Source organism: Carya illinoinensis, chromosome 7, assembly GCF_018687715.1.
Source record: "Carya illinoinensis cultivar Pawnee chromosome 7, C.illinoinensisPawnee_v1, whole genome shotgun sequence".
Lineage (NCBI taxonomy): Eukaryota > Viridiplantae > Streptophyta > Magnoliopsida > Fagales > Juglandaceae > Carya > Carya illinoinensis.
The window spans coordinates 38,923,804-38,944,656 of NC_056758.1; the positions used below are offsets into that span (position 1 = coordinate 38,923,804).

Sequence of the window (20,853 nt, forward strand, 5' to 3'; positions counted from 1 at the left end):
TTAATTATTATTTATAATTAAAAGCATTATATACATCAAACTCTCATGATGTAATATTATGCAAATATTAAAACGCTAATTACAACTTTCGAGCATAAATATATATATTATTACAAAAATTTAATTAAATTCTTATTGATTTTTGTAGTAGTCATCCTTTTTTTATGGGATTTATTCTTTTTTCTTTATAATTAGCAGTCAAATTTAGAAGCTATAAGCTTAATCAACTATATATATGTTTGATCTAAGCATATATAAATTAATTATATGGTTGGGTAAGTGAGTGTACGTTTAGCTATATATTAATCAAGTTGAAATACGGCCATATAATATACTTGCTACACGACTACTGTAGGCCTCTATCGGATGATCTATAAGTAACTGGAAATAATTATTTTGATAATCTTGTTAGGTCAAGAAGTACCATACAAATTCTCCTCCATTGAGACGATCTCTTTTTCTAGACCCTACCAATTTAGTTTGCATGCATGCGCATATATAGCCACCTACCACACTTTTATTATTCTATAGTATATTTAATTTTTTTTAAAAGTATTTTTTTAACATCTTTAATTATTTAAAAAAATATACAACTTCACTAGCTAATAGTCACTTTCTTAATTATTAAATAAATAATAAATAAAATAATAATAAGAATAATAAATAGTTGTAGGAAATAGCTAATTAATAAGATTTAAATTACAGAGATTTTTGCATTTGAGTCATCGGGTCACCTAAGATGTTAATTAAATTATTTACGTTTATAAGTAAAAGTCAGACATGCATGCATGAGGAGTGGGACACTGTATGCCTAATTAAAGCACTGGACTTTTGGTTCTCATATTCAAAAATATGATGAGGAGAATTTCTGTCTTAAGACGTTATCATTATTATATATATATATATATGTTAGTCAAGTTTAATTTGGTCATGCATCAATATATAAGAAATTAACACAATATATATGTATATATACACCAAGTACTCTAATTAACCAACTGATCATCATGATATAACGTCAAAATTGTTAGTTTGGATTCCAACGAAGTAGAGGATATGTTTTCACTGATTAAAAACCCTTAAAATTAGAGTCCTTAATCACAACCGATCAATAATAAAGTAAGTTAAAAGTTTGAGATATTTCCTGAATGTCAACCTCACTACGCTCAACGACTTTAGATTAACTTTGGATAATTACTGCTAGCTAGCTCATGTTCGTTTGATTTTGGTGTGAACGTACGACGTTTTGAGATTTGTTCCTTTCACATGTATGATATCATCATCAATATTTCTTTTGATCTAATTTACTTTGATCATGTATATATTAGTTTGTCCCGAATGTCTCAGTCAAATGTCTTTAATGAAGAGTCTTTCAAAGTAGAAGTCCATTTCATAAACAATAAATTGTACAGTCAGTTGGAAAAAATAAAAATAAAACATATTCTCTGTTTTTTTTTTCTTTTCCTGACAATTGAATGACGTCAAAATAGAGTCTTTTTTGCGTCTTTTGAAGAAGGTACACGAGCGACTTTACTAACGAAATTTCTAAAATGTTAAAATTAACCTAAATCATATTAAGGAAATTTTCAAAAGAAAAGGGAATGATCGTAAAATTTGGAAATTTAACCGGCACAGAAATCATAGCAGTTTAAAGCAAAATCTAATTAATTAATTGGGTTGAGTGTGGAATAGAAAAAAGATATTTGCAATCGTAAATTATATAACTACTTCATAATCGTTTTGAAAAAAGTGTATAAAATATAAATTTTATATTAAAAAATTAATTTTTTAATAATAAATTTTATTATTTTTTAAAATATTATACGATATTTACGTACTTTATAATTATATATAAAATTATTATTTTGAAATAATCTAATTGCATTTTGTCGTGATCACTTCCCTTTCTAATTAAGCGCGGGCGGACGGACGGAAACGTTAACTTGTTTTGTTTTCATACTCGAAGAGAAAATTCTCGATCCGCAATATATTCAAAACATGTGTACTTTTAACAAATGTTGGGCAGCAAATTAACTACGGACGTACGGTACCCTAGACTCTAAAGTCTAGATGCTCTTCGGTACTTTCTTCCTCCATGTCCTGCTAGCTTTTTATTGAAAATAAAAATGTGCTTTACGTGCAACGAAAAGCCAAGTTTCCTCTCATACTCGTTAATTAAACCGTTGAAAGGTGAAAAAGCAAGTGCTATTGTTTTCTCCATTTTACTGACAAAATTACGAAACTTACAATCAAAACAGCTCGTGATATCTTATTTAATAATTTATAAATTTATTTTTATAAGATCTCTTTATAAACATTTCTTTAATCTTATTACTAAACTTTCATTAATTAAGGTTCGTAAAAATTGGCATTGCTGGGTAATGTCTTCTCAGCGACATTTATGGGCACTTTTGCTCTCCTAACCCAGAGTTTGCAACGGAGTTTTAAAGTAATTTAACACCAAACGTCAGAGGAAATTAGACACAGAAAAAGTGATGCAGTTACTAATGAAAGTGACTTCATTTTTGTGTTTTACTAATTTACATGAAGGCCATTAATTCTGGCAGGCACTCTGTGTGACATTTGCATTTTTCCACAGGTGCATTTTATACAAGTAGATAATAAAAATTATATTAGATTCCATTCCTCTAATTGCTCGTTAATTCGAAGCAGGTCCATTTGCTGTTGATGCTCCAACACATTTGATTCTCTCTTTATTTTGATTTCGGCTTCGTTAGACGTTGTGATCAAGCCTTTCCTCTTTTTGGGGGAGCCGCTGTCCAACGCCGGCTCTGATTCTCTTCGCTTGGCTGTGATTCTAACCGGCTCGGGCTCACCGGAACCAATCCGGTGAGGAAAATTAAGCAAAGCCTTGGAGCCGCGCATCTTGTAAGCCGCTACGTCATAAGCCAACGCAGCTTCCTCTGCCCTCTCGTACGTGCCAAGCCACACTCTCGCTCCGTTCTTAGCCGGGTCACGTATTTCCGCGGCAAACTTCCCCCACGGCCTTCGCCTCACTCCTCTGTAGTGCCTCTCTTTGATCACTCTCCGGTGAGCGTTCTGGAAGAACTTTATTGATTCATCCGACAAAATTTCGCATTGATTTTCGATTTTCGGATAAATAAAAGAAGTTCCCAACAAGTTCCCGGACGATGCAGAATCTTGAGCCAAATCGATTGGCGCGGTTACCGTAATCGGAGCCAGCTCCGACACCTCCCTCGACTCTAATTCCACGTTGGTCGCCGTAAAATCTAACGGAGACCACCCAAAACTGAGAGCATCATTCAGTGAGTTGTAGACAATCATGTCCTCGGAGTCATTAACTTGGAACGGCAATTCACCCCACTGTTCAGTTGAGCAGGGGAAGAAGCCAGCGAGGCCTGAGCTTCGGTTACAGAGATCGGAGAAACCAAAGTCACCCAAGGCAGCTTCGTTCATTTTCGTGTAGTTTAAGGCTCGGAAGAAAGCGGGTTAAGTTGTGAGGCGAAAAAGCTGGGGAGAAAGGCTCGAGATAGGAGAGGGAGAGACGAATTTGGTAGAAAATAAAGGCTATGATGCTATTTATACTGGAAGAGAGAGAGAGAGAGAGAGACGCATGCACCGGTAGGTGGGATAAGTGTTTTCTTTAGAAAAAGAAAATCTAAAAATTAAAGTTTGTGTAAACAAATGTTTTTTTATCTTTTTTCATTTCTTTTGGCAAAGAAGTATTGTTTTTAGAAAGTCTGGACGCAGCCGATGCTGTATATTCAAACAGAATTTTATTATATACAAACACAGTATGTATTAATTTATATATTAATATTAATTTATTTATATTTAAAATTTAAATTAATAATATTTTTAATAAAATTTATTTTTTAATTAATCATATTATATTAATATATAAATTAATACATAATTATAGTTATGACTATATTTTCCTAATCAAACAAGGGACGTAGCATTCCCACACCATCGTCAAAAAGGCAGTTCATAACCTTTAAACAGAATGAGTGCAAAACCATCCATCACATCGTATACAATAGCAGAATTATACAACAATATATATATATATATATATATTGGTCAGAATTGTCTGGATATATAAGAGATTAATTTATTCATATACACCTGTACATATTAGATAGTCAATTGAGAAATATTACACATTATTTACACCACACACTTTATATATTAAAATATTATTTTTTATATTTTTTATTTCATTTTATTCTTATTAAACTAATTGAATTATTCTATTTATCATCTACACACTACATATTTATTATAGAAAAAAAATTAAAATAAGTATGGTGTGTGAAGTGTGAGAATGATAAGAAGAATTTTCCTAGGCAATTATATACGTACGTATTAGATCACACTTATTTGTAAGGATAAATGCTTTAGTCACAACAAATTAAAAAAAAAAAATTATAAATTGATATAATTTGATATAATACATCAGATTATAAAATTATTTTTACTACAAAATAGATTTAACGTATTGCATGAAATAATATTAATTTACGAGTTTATTTTTGTAAATTTTCTTTGTTGTTGTGGCATTTTCGAATTCTATGTATGGATACTTATATGTATAGAAAGTTTTAGCTACACCATTTAGAGAGAGAGAGAGAGAGAGGCATTGGAATAGTGAAATCTGTGCATGGGACTGTTTTATTGATCTTCAATAATGGGCAAATATTCCATCATGAATAAGTTATAATTTTTTCCATTCACGGGTCAGAGTTGTAGGGTTTTGGAGAGGTTTTGTTTAACACTTGCGTTTGTTGCTTCTGGCCTCATCCATCTAACAACTTCAAGATGTCTATGATTTATTTTTTTAATTTTGTATGCTTCATCATTGGAATAAGTAATTTGTATTTTCATGGATGTACTTATATATGCATATTTAATGTAGGAACAGCAAGCAAGTTTACCAAATCTTGCATTTTTAATGGGATTAGCTATGTTTTAGTTGAGAATATAATTTGGATAGCATGTCGACAGGAGGGAACTTTTTTCTTGTATCCTTCCTGTCTTACTAATTGTTATCATGTCATGGATACTCCAAAGTCTTGAAATTAAGGCCTCTTTGATAATACAACTGTTTTTAGATATTTTTAAATTCAATTTTTTCTCTATTATTTCTCAAAATTTAATAAAACTTCTTAACTCAAACTATTTCACTAGTTTTTACAAAGTATTTAACAACTATTTACAAATATTCTAAAATATTATTGATATCAAAATGAGCCATAAAAGAAATGATGGAATCTTCTTCCTAATGGTTATTCATTCCTCCTCCATCTGAAATTGCTCCACTTTTACTTTTGTACATAATTTTGTATGTTTCATGTACTAAAGGGCTACCCCCACCCACCCGGGCTGCCACCACCACCACATGCTTGGGGGGGTGGGGTTTGCACCCCCACAACCCACCTCTAGGATGTGGGAGCAAGGCCCCTCGTCCATGTGCCAAGGGGTGGGGGATGACCCCTCATCTGTCCACCTCCCATCCACAACTCATTGCCCTAGATGATTAAAAAAAAAATTGAACAAACTCACATAAAACACAACAAAATACAAAATCACACAAAAAAAATCCATAAATACCTAAACTAGTAAAAAAATAAACTCACAATCACATACTTAGAGAGGAGGAGGAACAGAGGAATCGTCATACCAGAGGATGGCAATGGTGGGAGATGATCAGTAGCACAATCCATAGAGGAAAGAGATCGAGGGAGGGAGAAGAGAGATTTGCAAAGTGAGAAAGATGGTCGGGAGGGGGGTTTTGGATTAGAGTTTTGTTAAGTACAAGTAAAGTCAGGTACTAATTTATGTACCATATTGATTCATTCATATTTAAAATTTAAATTAGTACTGTTTTAAATAAAATTTAATTTTTGACCAATCACAATAAATTAATATACATATTAATACGTAATTATACTTGTAACTAAATTTTTCCTTTAGAATAACTTAAATCTCCAAAACAACATCATTTTCCATTGGTTTAATTCGTTATCAAAACGAAATTATATATGCATAAATTTGGCCCAACCCGCCCGGCCACCTGCAGAGTTGGCAAGGACTAAAGTAGGGAGGCATCAAAATAATTATTGGATAAATATTCTTGCAATCATTTTACAAATTATTTATCACTCAATTGATATAATTATTAATTAAAAACAATTATAATTTTATATAATTATCTTCTATTTAAAATATAATTAATTGAGATTGGAGATGACGACGGAAAAAAAAAATCTGTTTTCAGAAATATTTGAAAAAAATATTTGTCGTTCTGAGGAGAATTTGTCGGGCTGGTAGCACGACTCCTCCGTTCTTCTGATAGGGGTTCCACAATGTTTGTCGCTGCTTCCCACCATGCTTAAGCGGTTGCCGGTAGCTGACTCAAACGTTACTGGGGAAGCCTATGCTGTGGCCGCATACAGAAATAAAAAGAGGACTCTTTCGGTCAAACTTTCGATTCCAAAAGATTGAACGTTGAAACTATTATTATTATTATAATTTTTTTAAATTGCTGATTTGAATGAGTAAAGAATTTTAAAAATAAAAATGATATTTATAATTTTGAATATGTAATTATTGTATAATTATTTTGATAAAAATAAAAAAATTAATTTACATAAAAAAATTAATATATAAATAATGAATTTTACTATTTTTTAAACTAACTACATGATGCTTGTGTATTTTATGAGTGTATATAATATTATATAATAAACCTAGATAAAATATACTGAAAATAAATTGAAAAGAGTAATGATACACATAAAATATTTTCACAGAATATTTCATAATGATATTATAAGATGATGATATTTTTATAAAATAATATTATTTTTATAAAATATTTTACAAAAATATCCCTCATTTAATAGATTATTGTGAAAAATCATTTTCTAAAGGCATAAACGTTGATAAATTATTGGGAGACTGCAGTATTAATGTAAGCTACTTATAAGCACGTGGGGAAAATAATTTATTATCTTTTTCACCAACTTGGGAAGGTGCTTTGCCGTGCGGGAAGCCTCGAATCTCGATCGGCATGGGTCATGATTACTCTTCCGGTCTCGACACTTAACCACGTATTAAAAAATTAGTAAAAGATAGTGTATCTATCCTTATTCTTAAAATAATATTTATTATTTGACTTTGAAATAATGTAATCTTTATAATATTATATTTTGATTTTTTTTGTTTATTTTAATCTTTTCTGTAAATCATTGATACTATATTAGAAAGATTACGTCAACATCAATTGATGACTAGCTAGAATAAGTAAAGGACTGAGAAAAAAAATCAAAGAAACGAGAGCCATTCCAAACTTATTTCATTAATTGTGATTTTCAAAATGTTGTTTTCACTTCCCTTTCATATAATTAACATATCTTTATGACAATTAATTCCTATAGAAATCACTGTATAAACACTGACTAGTTATTAATTAAACTATTTGAATATTCAAACTTTAAAAATAAAAATATCAAGAAACTCGCGAGCAACAAAAAAAATATCTTACTGCATCTACTCCATCATCATAACGACTTATTTGAAAACGAGAACGTGTGGAAGATTATTGATGCCAATTTCCTACAGGAGAAATGCTACGTAAAGTTTTTAAATGGGAATTACAATATAGGTATAAATAATTTTATTTTTAAAATTTTTTAAAATTATTTTGTAAGAAATTTTATTTATAATTTTCACTTAAAGACGGCATGTGCAGGTTTTTTATTAAAAAAAATATTATTTTAAGATGAATATTTTAATAATTTTAAAAAATTTTAAAAGTAAAATTACCTATACTTATATCACAATTTCTATTTAAAGACTATAAGTAACATTACTCTTACTTTGTAGACATTGACTATCAATTAAATTATTTTAACATTCAAATGTTACCAATAAAATATTCACTGATATTTGTATCCATCATAAATAAATATCACGAAATCTCTCAAGCAACAAAAAAATATCTAAAAAAAAGATCTTACTGCATCTTTTTGTCTTTAAAAGTCAAACTTTACTTGTAATTTTATTCCATCAAAGCTTCAGAATATTCATTATAATTCTTTACCCTCAAAACTAAATAAAAAAAACTTGATTAGGACATTCCACAATCCATATCCTCTCTTCTCTTTATGTTTAAAGTTAACTTTACAAGTGTGTGAGCCACTGAGTTTGCCTCTTGGCGAAGTTTCCCCATCCATTGTTTCCTATCAAGCAGCATCATGTTCCTGGCATCTTCTATCAACACACCATATTCAGTGCATATCTCTTCCTTACTTGTGATTGTTTTGATAATAATCTAATACCATGTCAAGAAATTAATGTAAACCCAATTGGGAACTTGATGAAGACAGAGATGGAAAGAAATAGAGGAAAGAAAATATATCTGTATATACGACTGAATTGAATTGAATTGAATGAATATTTACAAAATATTCAACTATATTTATACTTTGATATCAACATAACATAATCAATGATAATAACAGAAATTTAATTCTTCTTCCCCACTTGGCACTCTTGACTTTAACTGCATATTCTCAAGCTATACTACAGTATTTCCCTCCAAGCACACTTGTGTCATTGACTACTCAATGCAAAATATCAAGGCTAGCTCTCCTCAATGCCACAGCTTCTGTTGGTTTTGAACAATCATTGATAGTTTCACATAGATCGAGAAGCCAAAACATCTATCATCTACATTCAATCACGACGTTTTTTTTAACACAAGAAAAAAGTACCCCTTCATGATTATCGTATCTCTACAATCCAAAAGGATACCAAAATTCAAAAACAATGAAAATAATGAGAATGAGGTAAACAATAAAAAATAAAATTGCTTTTGGTTCTTTAGTTTTCTAATTCTTGGTGTTAATTCCTTCCAAATGCTCACAGTATTGTAAAAGATTGTTTTCTGTATGGTTTAATGAACTATATATAAAATGGGCGGCGGTCCAAAGTAAAATAAAGACAATTAAAGATAAAGAAAATAAAAATAATAGCAAAAGGCGGTCCCGTTCGTTCGTTCGTTCGTTCGTTGCATGGGCCAGGGTGGGGAATGCATTTACTCGATGACACTGTTAGCCGAAGCAGCAAAAGCACGAGGTAGTTGCATTTTTATTTTTTCTTTTTATTTTTATTAAAATTTGCAAGTGGATGCTTTTTTATTTCTTATTTTTTGAAATTATTATTGGGCAGGCAAGTGGATGATGATCTGGCTGTAGCCAGTTGCGTACTAGTTGTATCCTACGCAACTTCGCCTGCTACCTTTTAGATAGAGTCCTTTCAAAAGTTTCGCTTCAGAAGCGCCCAAGTCAAAATTCAACATCACATGGTTCTTGAATGCCTTATGAAAAGTCAAAGACATAATCCTCGATCTTTTTTCCCGTTACTTGCTAATTTCGAATGTGCATGTGTACCCTGTAGAGAGCACGTTGTTTGTATATATATATATATATATATATTTCAGTAGTACTGCATGCTGATGGATGCGAACGTTGAAAATAAAATTCAATAATATTTCCGAAACACTACCATTTACTACTATTCTTCCGAGAGGAATTAAAAAAATACCTGCAAGAAAACCTAACTTTGTGATGTTAGGATTTATTATTCAAGATTATCGACAATAACATGTTTTTCTTTAAAGTTAATGTAAGACTTCATTCATCAACATTCTACAAGTCACATATTTATAAAATTATATATATTTTTAAAAGAGGACGGTATTCGGCTAATTTTATTGACTTCTTTTTTTATTTATGATGGAGAAATATCTTATACAAAAAGAGAAATTTGGAGGTTTTATTGATAAAAAGAGATGTTTACAAAATCGTATAAATACTAATGACATATATATATATATTATGGCAATGAAAAATTACATTCAGCTCTACACGTGGATAAATTACTCGTTAGAAATGGAAGCGATGAAGGGCGGAAGATTTCAAACTTAGAAAGGCACGACGACATGGCAATATATGTTGTCATCAAGTGTTTTTTTTTATAAAATTTAAAGGATTAAAATTCTTCAAGAGTTCAGGATTCGAGAATTAAACATTGATTTTTAAAGGATAAGCACTGATATTTATGGCGTGCCAAAGTCTGCTTGCATTAATTGATCCTCGCTTGTTCATCTACATGTATTGGCTAGTTTTGTTTTGTGTAAAAATTTTAAAAAAATATATGAGAGGAGATAAAAATAATTGTGAAAAATAACTTACACCGTGGAATATATTGGACCGCCACAATCGTCATCATCATCTCTATCAGATGCTGATGCTGTGATGCACGTAGGCCATCAATCTTGTTTTTATAAGCAACAAAGTTTCAAATACTTGGGGCGTTAATGGCAATGGCAATTTTAATTAATTTAAGAAATAATTTTGGAGCATGCAATCAAAATCCTCTTTCAATACGGCTTTCGCTGGAAGTACCCTGGAAACTGGAAAATGGAAAAAAGGTTTGTTGGTTACTTGGCGTGGATTCTAAATAAAGACATACGGACAAACCAATCAAAAAGGGTTCGCAAAGCTTCCATCATTCCATGCCACTATATATGCTTTTGTTCATCCCAAGACGATGCTTCTTTCCTCTATCCTCGAACCTAATGTGAAACCAGGCCGCCCCTGTATTTCAACCAACAATCAAAATTCCTCCCCCTTATATACCTCCTCCTCCCTCAATTTTTTTTCCACTCGAAAGTACCCAACTTTCTTCTTTCTTCTCAATTATTCTTCCCAGGTTTGAGTTTACTCCATCTCACTCTCTCTAGCTCTCCTCCCATCTCTCACAGAATCTCACACAAACACCCTCAACTAGCACTGCAGTACCCTGAAATGGCGTCTTTTGAGGAATCATCAACCTTGGAACTCATCAGACAACATCTTCTTTGTGACTTTACCTCCATGGAGAGCGTTGTCTCCAATCTCGATGTTTGTAACTCCAACATACCCCAAAATCAGCCCATCCAAACTTCGGAACTCAAAAATGGAGGCTCCAACGGTATTGAGGTCTCTGCTTATTTGCTGCCCAAGGAAGAACCAGTCACCTATCCTTCCAGTTCTTTCGACCAAACCAACTCTGACGTCGAAACAGAGCATAAACCCTTCCACTCAAATCCCCCTAAAACTTCAAACTTAAGCCACCGCAGACCCTCCATAAATGTCGCAATACCTCCTCCAACTTTCCGCCTAAATTCTCAGCCCATGCTGGAAACTGGAAGTAACCCGAACGTTTCGAATCATAGTGAAAGTAAGCACTACAGGGGAGTCCGGAGGCGGCCGTGGGGGAAATTCGCGGCCGAGATACGCGACCCCAACAGGAAAGGCTCCCGGGTGTGGCTCGGAACGTTCAATACGGCCATAGAAGCAGCAAAAGCTTACGATCGAGCTGCATTCAATCTGCGTGGAAGCAAAGCTATACTGAATTTTCCACTAGAGGTCACTGCCAATACTCCGGAGAATAATACTTCTGAAGTGAGTGTCGGAAGGAAGAGAGCGAGAGAGAGTGAGATTGAGGAAGAGACGAACAGAGTAGTAGAGAGAAAGGAGGTGAAAGAAGAGCCGGCGGAACGTGCTCGGGAAGTAACGGCGGAAAGTGTTTCGACGGCGGTCCTTCCATTAACGCCGTCAAGTTGGACAGGGGTATGGGATTATGAGGTTAAGGGGATTTTCAGCGTGCCTCCGTTATCGCCGTTATCTCCGCATCCTTCGTTGGGATACTCTCGGCTAATGGTTATATGATAGCATATGATAGCGCGCATATGTGTATATACGCATAACGTATAGATAGACGAGAGATGTAATTCCTTTCCCAAAACAAAAAAGAAAAAAAAAAAAAATTGGAGATGTAATTAATCTTAATTTTAGATCTTTCTATCTTTAGTTATATTTTTTAGCGATATATATTTTAAAGGATTTTATATCTCAATCATTTAAAATATATAACGTATTAAATATGATTGATCAAGATAACAAGATTTAAGATGAAAAATAATATCATCTCTGTATAAGAATTTTAAAAAATGTGGGTCGAATTCCTTTAATTTTTTTAATTGTTTCTAATATGTAATGTTGAGTTTGTTTGTTCATTCATATAAAGAAATGGTATTATAAATAAATAATTGTTTTGTGAGTTTATTTTGTTGTCTAAAATAATGAGACTTCATAATTATCAATTATCTACTCAATTTCTCATTTAAGAATTTATTGATAATAATATTGTTGTAGATCAACATGAATTTCTAATTCTTAAAGGACGTTCTTGTGAATGTCTAAAAATAAAAAAGAAAAGAAGAAGAAGAAGAAGAAGATGATACAAAATCTACAAAACAGAAGATATGATGGAGAGAAAAGAGTTTAGAGCACTAGCAATGACTTATTTATCTTCATTTTTATTCTCAAATTTGAATAAACTTCCCTTAAAATCATTTACATTGACTTATATATATATATATCTATAATTTTGAATAACTATGAACAGTCTTTATTTATCTTTGAAGATGTCATTTTCCTTCTTCAAACATTATTTTTATTATTTTTTTTTCTCTCATCGGAACGGCACATCCTGAGGACCCGAACGGCTCTTTCCTTCCACTTTGGTTTTTCTTTCTCTCATTTCTTTTCAATTCTCTCTTCACCGTCGTCTCCTTCTTCACATCCCGAACAGCTCTCGTTGCTCACGGCACGGCCCCCACATCGTTTCTCTCTCATTGCTCCCAGCTGGATTTCTACTCTTCACGACTGGAACTACTCTTCACAGCTCTCTCTGCTTTGGATTCATCAACAACACAGATCCATCAACAACACAACCCGAAAGCCCTAGCTTGTAGGTGATTTCGTCTTCCATTCCTATTATTTGGTGGTAGAAATTTGGGTCTTATTTCCCCTGAATAGTGCTACCCTAGAACGATTTAGGTTTTTTTTTTTTTGAATAATTTTCTCAGATTTTATGCATGCCGTAGCCTCTGTTTTCGAATTGTTTGTTATGATCAATGGTGAATTTACATGCCTTTAGACTAGATTGCATGAAATAGGTTAATGAATTTGACATGGACCTTGATTTGAGTCTTATATGGAATATTGGCATACACTTGGAGGATTTGGGTAATCTCTTCTCTCGGTTTTGAAAATGATCAATGATATTGTACATGCCTCTAGATGTGAGTTGGGGGATTTTTCTCAGATTTGGGTTTTTTCTGAAATTTTTGGGAATATTAGCAAGAAATTAATCCTAAAATGTACATTGGAGGATGTAGAACAAACAAAATCAACATATTTGTCATCAATTTTATGTTTGCGATCAATATAATGATGAAAGAGCATGGGGTGCAGCCTACTCGAAGGTATGTTTTGTGAGAGGGAGGTTTTACGCACTTTGTTATTAAATTAAAACAAGTTTTCTTATGTTCTGTCTTGTTACTAGACTTTGTGTATATGGTATGGATGATTTTGAATCATCAATAAATTGACGATTATTTTCAAAAACTAGACTAGGCCAATATTATGAGAATTGGCCCATGGGATCATTTGACCAGCATGGTCTTAGAAACTTAACACGCCCGTTATGAAAAAATCATGCACCTCCATGTTTCTAGTTTATAGGGTGCAAAACATAGAAATTTCTTGACGTTGAAGTGGAATATAATATTAAATTTCCACTCCAGTAAGAATCGAAATTTATTTCCAATGATTTTATATTGAAGTAACCAACATAATTATTAGTAACTCATTAGTAACAAACAGAATTATTTAGACTAGATGCAAACTTCATTAGTGACTCGTACCTTCTTGATATTGGCATGCTTATAAAAACAATCAACAATTTGCATAAAAATTGTTTATGTATGCCTTTAGCATGGATTGTTTATGTATGTATAATATGTTTATGTAATCTGGTTAGATATTCAGCATGCAGTTTGCATATAATCTCTCATGTGCACTGCATATATTGTTTCCCATGTGCTGTTTGAGTAACACTTTATTCTTCAATATTTTGTTGAAGGACAAACTGTTTAATTGATGATGATCCCTTCTTCACCACATTGTTGGAAAGTGGTGAAGCTGATATTAACAACCCTTATGGGCAATGCAAGTATTAATGTCCAAGCGACACAACCCCAACGAAAAAAAGGGAAACAAAAAGCCCAGCGGAATGTGTCATTTATCGTAGAGGAAGATACTATCCTCGTATCAACTTGGCTTAACATTAGTATGGATCCCATACGGGGTACTGACCAATCATCTACACAAATGTGGAGTAGAATTTATGAGTACTACTCTACATATAAAAAACCTAATTGTCAAGAACAGTCTATAGTCTCTTTGACCAATCGATGGTCAATCATTCAAAAATGCGTCAATAAATTCTGTGATAACTTAGCCCAAGTTGAAGGAATACGTCCAAGTGGTGCAACTGAGCAGGACAAGGTATATAGCTTTTTACTGCTGGTTTGTGGTTCTAATTATTAAGTATTGACAATGACATTAGTACGAATTGTGGAAACTATTTTGTAGATTGATAAGGCAAAAATCTTGTACTGAGAGAACCTCAAACATAACTTTACCATGGATCATTGTTGGAATCTATTGAGGCACCAACTGAAATGGCAAGCACACGTGAACCTCATAAAAAAGAAAAATGGGTCAAGTTCAGGTATTATTCCAAACTCAATACCTTTAGGGGAAGACATAGAGAATGTTCCTGTCGATTATGAGAGACCTCCTGGCAAGAAAGTTGAAAAAGTAAGAGAGAAAGAAAGAAAATGTAACGAAAGATAAAATCTACTAATTAAGGAAGCCTTAAGCCAAATGACAAATGATAGGAGGACTTGTATAATGGAGAGAAAAGAATCACAATTGAAATATGAGAATGAAATATCTGAGTTACTACTTCTTAATAAGAGAAAACTTGAATTAGAAATTAAAATTGAAGAAGATAGATCTGACTTAGTAACTCTTAAAAAGAGAAAGATTAATATTGAAGTTACGTCCAAAGAAATTGATTCGTTGAATGATGTGCAGCAAGAGTATTTCCATAATCTTCAAATGGAGATCATTGAGGAACAAAGGAATAGGGCAATATCTCATATATAGTTTTGACTATGGTTACTTATTTTGGGTATTTTGAAATTGTAAATACTGTGGTGACATTATTTTGAGATTTATGTACTGCTGGTTGCACCATATTCGATTATTTTTTTGTACTACTGGTTGTTGTGGAGCTGAATGAGATTTATGTACTGGTAGTTATTGCTGTGGAGTTGAATGGTGCTATCGTGGAGTTGCTGTGGAGCTACCAAGTTGTATTAAAATCAACTTTGTGGATTTTCTATTAAGTTGATTTTGATACATGGGATTTATTTAAATTTGTATGAAGGTTCTTTTGATTGGAAGTTGAATTTGTATGGCATATATTTTGCAAACACTAAATTTGTATGGAATAGAATTGTCCAAGTTGTGAATTTGTATGAACACATAAATCACATAAAGCTGCTGTGGATTTTTCTATGTTGCTTCAAATGGATGTGGAATTTGTATGGCATATATTTTGTAAACACTGAATTTGTATGGAGTAGAATTGTCCAAGTTATGAATTTGTATGAAATTAGACTACACATAGAGTATGTGTGGATTTTTCTATGTTGTTGAATATATATATGGTAGATTGAATTTATTGGACTTAGATATTGAATTTGACTTGAATTTATTGGACTATCCAGATTTTAGGAAAAAAGATAATAATAATATTTTTTTATTTGGTCAAAAAATACATAATCCAATATAGGAATTTTTCTTCATATGTAAAATAAATCTTCAAAAGATGTGATTTTGAAAATGAAGATGAATAAACCATTGCTAGTGCCCTTAGCACTACAGCTGCATATGCTGAGGTAGTAGCAACAGTTTCACAACTATATATATAAAAAAGTGGTATTCTAGTTGTGATTATATAAACGTTACATAATTATTTTTTTTAAAAAATTATTTTAAAAAAATAAATATGAGATCTATATGAAAAAGATTAATTTTTTAATAATAAATTTTACTCTTTTTTAAAATAATTATAAGATATTTACACATGTTATAATTGTATAAGCATTATTTATATACAAAAGGAAGACAAAACTATACAGCAAATTGCATTGAGTAGTATCATCAGAAAGGGAAAGCATTATTAATTTATTATCCTTTCCTTCTCAATCGCATGCTTTCTTCCAGCACGTCCTCGATCTTATAATTTTTTTTTTTTTTTTTTTTTTTAGAGCTCTTTTTCTCCTCGTCATCGGTATTATCTCATTCTATCTATTTGGTTAGGAGTCATGCATGGATGCACAAGTTGATGATATTGCATGTGGGGGATCGATGCACAAGTTGATGAATATAGCCTATAGGTAGCTGGCTAGCAGCTTGGCGTCTTCTCTCTTTCATTTATGTTTTATGAATTAGTGACATTTGCTGGGTCCACCCAACAGGCACAAGTTGCAGATATATTAATGTCCCAAAACAAATTGGCTGTCCATGTAGATGTAGGATGCATGCATGCGCTGGCCTTTGTACGTATACATGAACCTCTACTACTTCTGGCTCCTACCTAGCTTAGCTTAGCTACATGCCAAATATCAACTTGCATTGGAACAGCCCTGTCATTATAATTTGTTCCAATGTTATGGGATTCATCTTTTCTTTCATCTCAGAATCGAAACAGTGCTCCATTTTCCCCTTTATTGTGAAAGGATAAGATTATAGATTCAATTGGTGGGCAAAGGCGTCTGATAATTTATCAGATCCTACCCATTTACTTTGGAGACGTCGGCAGACTTTAAATTACTCGGGTCAGGTGAGTCCCACTTTGAACTGGCCGGATAATATCGTATGGCATTGCGCCAACCAACTAAAATATTGTCCTCTCTGCTTACTACACGATCTTGATGCGTTAAATATCAAGAAGAAAGCCGCCATGAAGATCGAATTAAAATAACGGTTTTGAGTTAGAAAACACAAATGCAAGTGATGAGATTGAGATGTTTTACTTTTTGTGTATTGACTTGTGGGAATTTATCAGCGGAAGAACGTTAGTAATTATGGAGACATAAGAAGGAACCATGCATGTTATATCAAATTAATAATTTTATTTAATTATTATTTTAATTTGATTACATAATTATAAAATCAACCGACTTGATTTTCATAATTACTAAATCAAGATATTTGATACCACATGATAAATTAGTTGGTACAAGTTGATGTTTCATAACTTTGAGGTCAGAAATTTAAATTAGAACATAAGTTAAAATCACTTATAGTAGTAAAGCCTAATTTTTAGATAATGAGATAAGTTTTAGACTAACTAAATACTTTGAAGGTACTGTGGTGATGAGCTCACCCTTATGACAGTAGTTATAGTTCAAAGCGGATATTCTGTAGCGGGAAGAAATTTGATGTTCCAACTACCAATCACTCTGTCATCATTATCATTTTCATCATTTCTTCGACAATCAGTCAATTGATAGGAAAGTTACACTCAAATCTTAAATTTAAAATTTCAAAAATCTAATTTATCTAAAAAGCTTTGCTAGTCATCATCATTTCACATCATTTTTTTTAAAGTTTTTTAAAAATATTTTTAGATTTATTTTTTCTAAACTAATTGAATTTTTTTACTTATTATCCATATTCTAAATATTTAGTAAAAGAAAAAAAATTAAAAAAAAAAAGGTGTGATACTATATAGTGTGTGATCTTATATTAAAAATATTTCTTATCAAAACTCTAGAAGATGCGCAAAAGACAGAAAATTCTATGAAACATATTCGTACTCTTTCTATTTATATATATTTCTCTCTAAACGATAGATTTGGAATAAAAAACTTAAAAGATCAAAAGATCTGTATCTTTCTCATTTAAAAAAAAAAAAAATGCAATTTAAGTTAAATTCGCGTGAGGTTGACGTTACTGTCGAGTGTCGACTACTTAGTTGTATCTACCATCTAGCGGAAGCTCACGCGCCAAAACGGAAATTACTCGCACTCCTATATTAACCCCCTACTCTGTTTTCCATATCTTTCATTGCTCTTCTTTCAGCTCAAACTGTTTTGCGTTTTGTTCTCTTTAATGGCAACACCGCATGAATCCTCCGTCCTTGACCTTATCCGACAACACCTTCTTGGAGACTTTACCTCCACGAATTCCTTCATTAACAGTCTCAGTTTCAGTGCCCCTAAAGTCTACTGTCCTCAACCCATCAAACATGAAGCTGAAAGCCCCATATCCGAATCTGAATCCCACTCTCCCACTTCGGACCCGAGCTTCTACCATAATCCAGAACTAGAAGCCTGTTATCTCGAAAGAACAACCAGTACTTTCATTTTTGGCTCAACTCGAAAACCACACGCTTCGAGTACTCCAAAACACTTGCCGAAGGAAGTCGGACAGTCCAAATCACCCGAACCAGCGGAAAGGTCCAGCAAGGAGGTGTCGGATTGTGGTGATCATCATCAGAGGAGGCACTACAGGGGAGTTCGACGTAGACCGTGGGGTAAGTTCGCGGCGGAGATCCGGGACCCGTCCCGGAGCGGGAGGCGGGTTTGGCTGGGTACCTTTGACACTGATATTGATGCTGCCAAGGCATATGATTGCGCTGCCTTCAAGATAAGAGGCCGTAAAGCCATTTTGAATTTTCCTTTGGAGGCCGGAGAGTCGGCTCCAAACAACTTTTCCGTCCGGAAAAAGAGGAGAGAGAATATATCGGTACTGGAGGTACCGGAATCTGATGAGGTGGCAGTGGAGAGTTGGATGGTTTGGGACCAGGTGCAGGAGGAGGGAGGAGGAGAGTCCTGTGCTTGTTGAAGCTCCACTGTCGCCGCAGCCTAGAAAACCAAGTTTGGCCAGTTGTTAAAATGTTAGAGGCTGTTCGTTAATTATCTTTAGGAGAATAGTGGAGATCGAACGAAAATAAATCTATAAATATTGAGACCGTTTGGTTTGTTTCGTTTCGTTGGTTTATTTTATAATATAATATATTTAATTAAATTATATTAATTTATAAATTTATTTTTATGAAATCACTTTATAATTAAATCATTTATTTGATGTAGAGCAAATATAAATCTTCATCCGACGGACGCTGGCTTTAAAATAAAAATCTTGAAGAAAAAATGGCCCAATGCGTTACATTAGACTTTGTAGCAAGTATATATTTTGAAAAGTATCTGTAATATTTCTTAAAGTATTTCAGACCTTTTTTACTTATTAAATAGAGTAAGGTTCCATTCACTTACCACTAGTTCTTAACAACCTTTAGATTCTTATTTTTTAATTAATTATTAATTTAAAAACTTCTAGATATTACCACTACAATTAAATTAGATTATAATAAAATAATGAACTCTGGTCGTGAGGTTACCATCTAATCTCATGATCATGCATTGGGTTTCAATTTTCATGAACAAAGGAATGATAATGTCAATTTTGTCGATCCTTTGTCCCCACGTGCTACCTAAAGTTAATTGCTTAAAAATCATATAAACAATGGTGTCTTTCTCAAGTTCTTTTGTCTGATCTTTATTATTGATTGGATCTGTAAAAGACACGGCTAATTTGGGTTCGATTGGTCGAGATTTTGTTCTAACAGGTCATTTTTGTTCAAGACTTCATCCTGTGTACTGGTTAAATGATAACAAATGATTGAGTAATTATATTTTTAAATTCGTATGACATGTCATCCACATTATTTAAATAGTAAAAGTTAATTTGTAATATTTATATTTTATCAAAAACCTAATAAACTAATTACATATAATCCGATTTTTTAAATAGAAAATTTGTCTTAAAAATATTCCACATGGCATATTTAAATTAATTTTCTTAATTTAAATGTTTGCATTTTTATACTTACTTTTGGGCCCAGGTTTCTGATTTTCGGGTTAATTTTTAACTTCTTTTATTTGTTTACCTTTCCACATACCACGTGGACAAACATGAATAAGATTAAAAAAAAAAAAAGCAGAAAGGAAAGGTCAAAGCATTGGTGACAAGAAAGTCAATGGAGCCAGACATATATTAGCGTAGATGTAATTTGTCAACTGAGCCAGCCTTATGTCACCATAGCTGTAACGGCTGATGAAATGCGGCAGCTCTCGAGTTTATGGAGGTAGATGGATGAATGGCTAAAGTCGGTCCCGACCTATATGTGCTAAGAACAGTGTCAAACCTACAAAATTATTGCCGACATCCCAACTAAGAATTCGCTGATATTCAGACAAAACATAAGAAAATGAGGGATGGAGATTGGCTTTGAACTTGGACAATGTGCCAGCGAGTATGCAACTAGCGTTTGGAGACGACCCTCCTCTTAGTTTGAAATTCAATGTGCTTACACCACCAGGTGGTAGGAATAGACCCTACAAAGTCATAATCCATAATTATATTGAAATTTATGTAGGAATTAACATTCATTTGTTTCTCAATCTATCATCTCATTCTACTCCAATCAGACACAAAATTCTAGCCATTTATAAAGCCTGTAGATAATAATACTCAAAATTTTAACATTTTGGAAAACAATTATCAGGCTTTCAAGTTTTTTATTTTTTTCCTACGCAATAAGTTTCGAGATACAATAATTTGGCATCAATTTAAAAAATCATGCATTTGTTTCACACCTGTTGTTCATTGCGGCCAATTGGCCAAGTCCAGGTAGACTTAACTTTGCACTCTGCAGCAAACTTCAGGTAGCAGAGAAAGGATTCGTTTAGTCTTCGTGCCAACACAGTAGAAAAAAAATCAGCCAACTAGTGTCAAATAGCACAGGTGCCATAGACAGGAAACGTGT

The 20,853-nt window shown here is 32.8% G+C and overlaps 3 protein-coding genes and 1 long non-coding RNA gene across 4 annotated transcripts; 2 read left to right on the forward strand and 2 right to left on the reverse strand.

Annotated features, from left to right (window-relative positions):
- Positions 1-2,496: 2,496 nt before the first annotated feature.
- On the reverse strand, positions 2,497-3,541 carry LOC122317527 (ethylene-responsive transcription factor 2-like). Its single transcript, XM_043134656.1, has one exon. The coding sequence runs from the start codon at positions 3,436-3,438 to the stop codon at positions 2,629-2,631; it is 810 nt and encodes a 269-aa protein (XP_042990590.1). The 5' UTR covers positions 3,439-3,541; the 3' UTR covers positions 2,497-2,628.
- A 7,042-nt stretch (positions 3,542-10,583) lies between these two features.
- LOC122314982 (ethylene-responsive transcription factor 5-like) lies at positions 10,584-11,910 on the forward strand. The gene has a single exon (XM_043130647.1). The coding sequence runs from the start codon at positions 10,860-10,862 to the stop codon at positions 11,763-11,765; it is 906 nt and encodes a 301-aa protein (XP_042986581.1). The 5' UTR covers positions 10,584-10,859; the 3' UTR covers positions 11,766-11,910.
- Positions 11,911-18,056: 6,146 nt separating this feature from the next.
- On the forward strand, positions 18,057-19,015 carry LOC122315809 (ethylene-responsive transcription factor ERF106-like). The gene has a single exon (XM_043131986.1). It carries the CDS (start codon positions 18,135-18,137, stop codon positions 18,867-18,869), a length of 735 nt encoding a protein of 244 aa, XP_042987920.1. The 5' UTR covers positions 18,057-18,134; the 3' UTR covers positions 18,870-19,015.
- A 1,035-nt stretch (positions 19,016-20,050) lies between these two features.
- LOC122315810 lies at positions 20,051-20,849 on the reverse strand. Its single transcript, XR_006244117.1, has 2 exons — positions 20,684-20,849; positions 20,051-20,422 (listed from the first exon to the last, which is right to left on the reverse strand). It is a non-coding gene; the product is annotated as an uncharacterized LOC122315810 (long non-coding RNA).
- Positions 20,850-20,853: the final 4 nt, after the last annotated feature.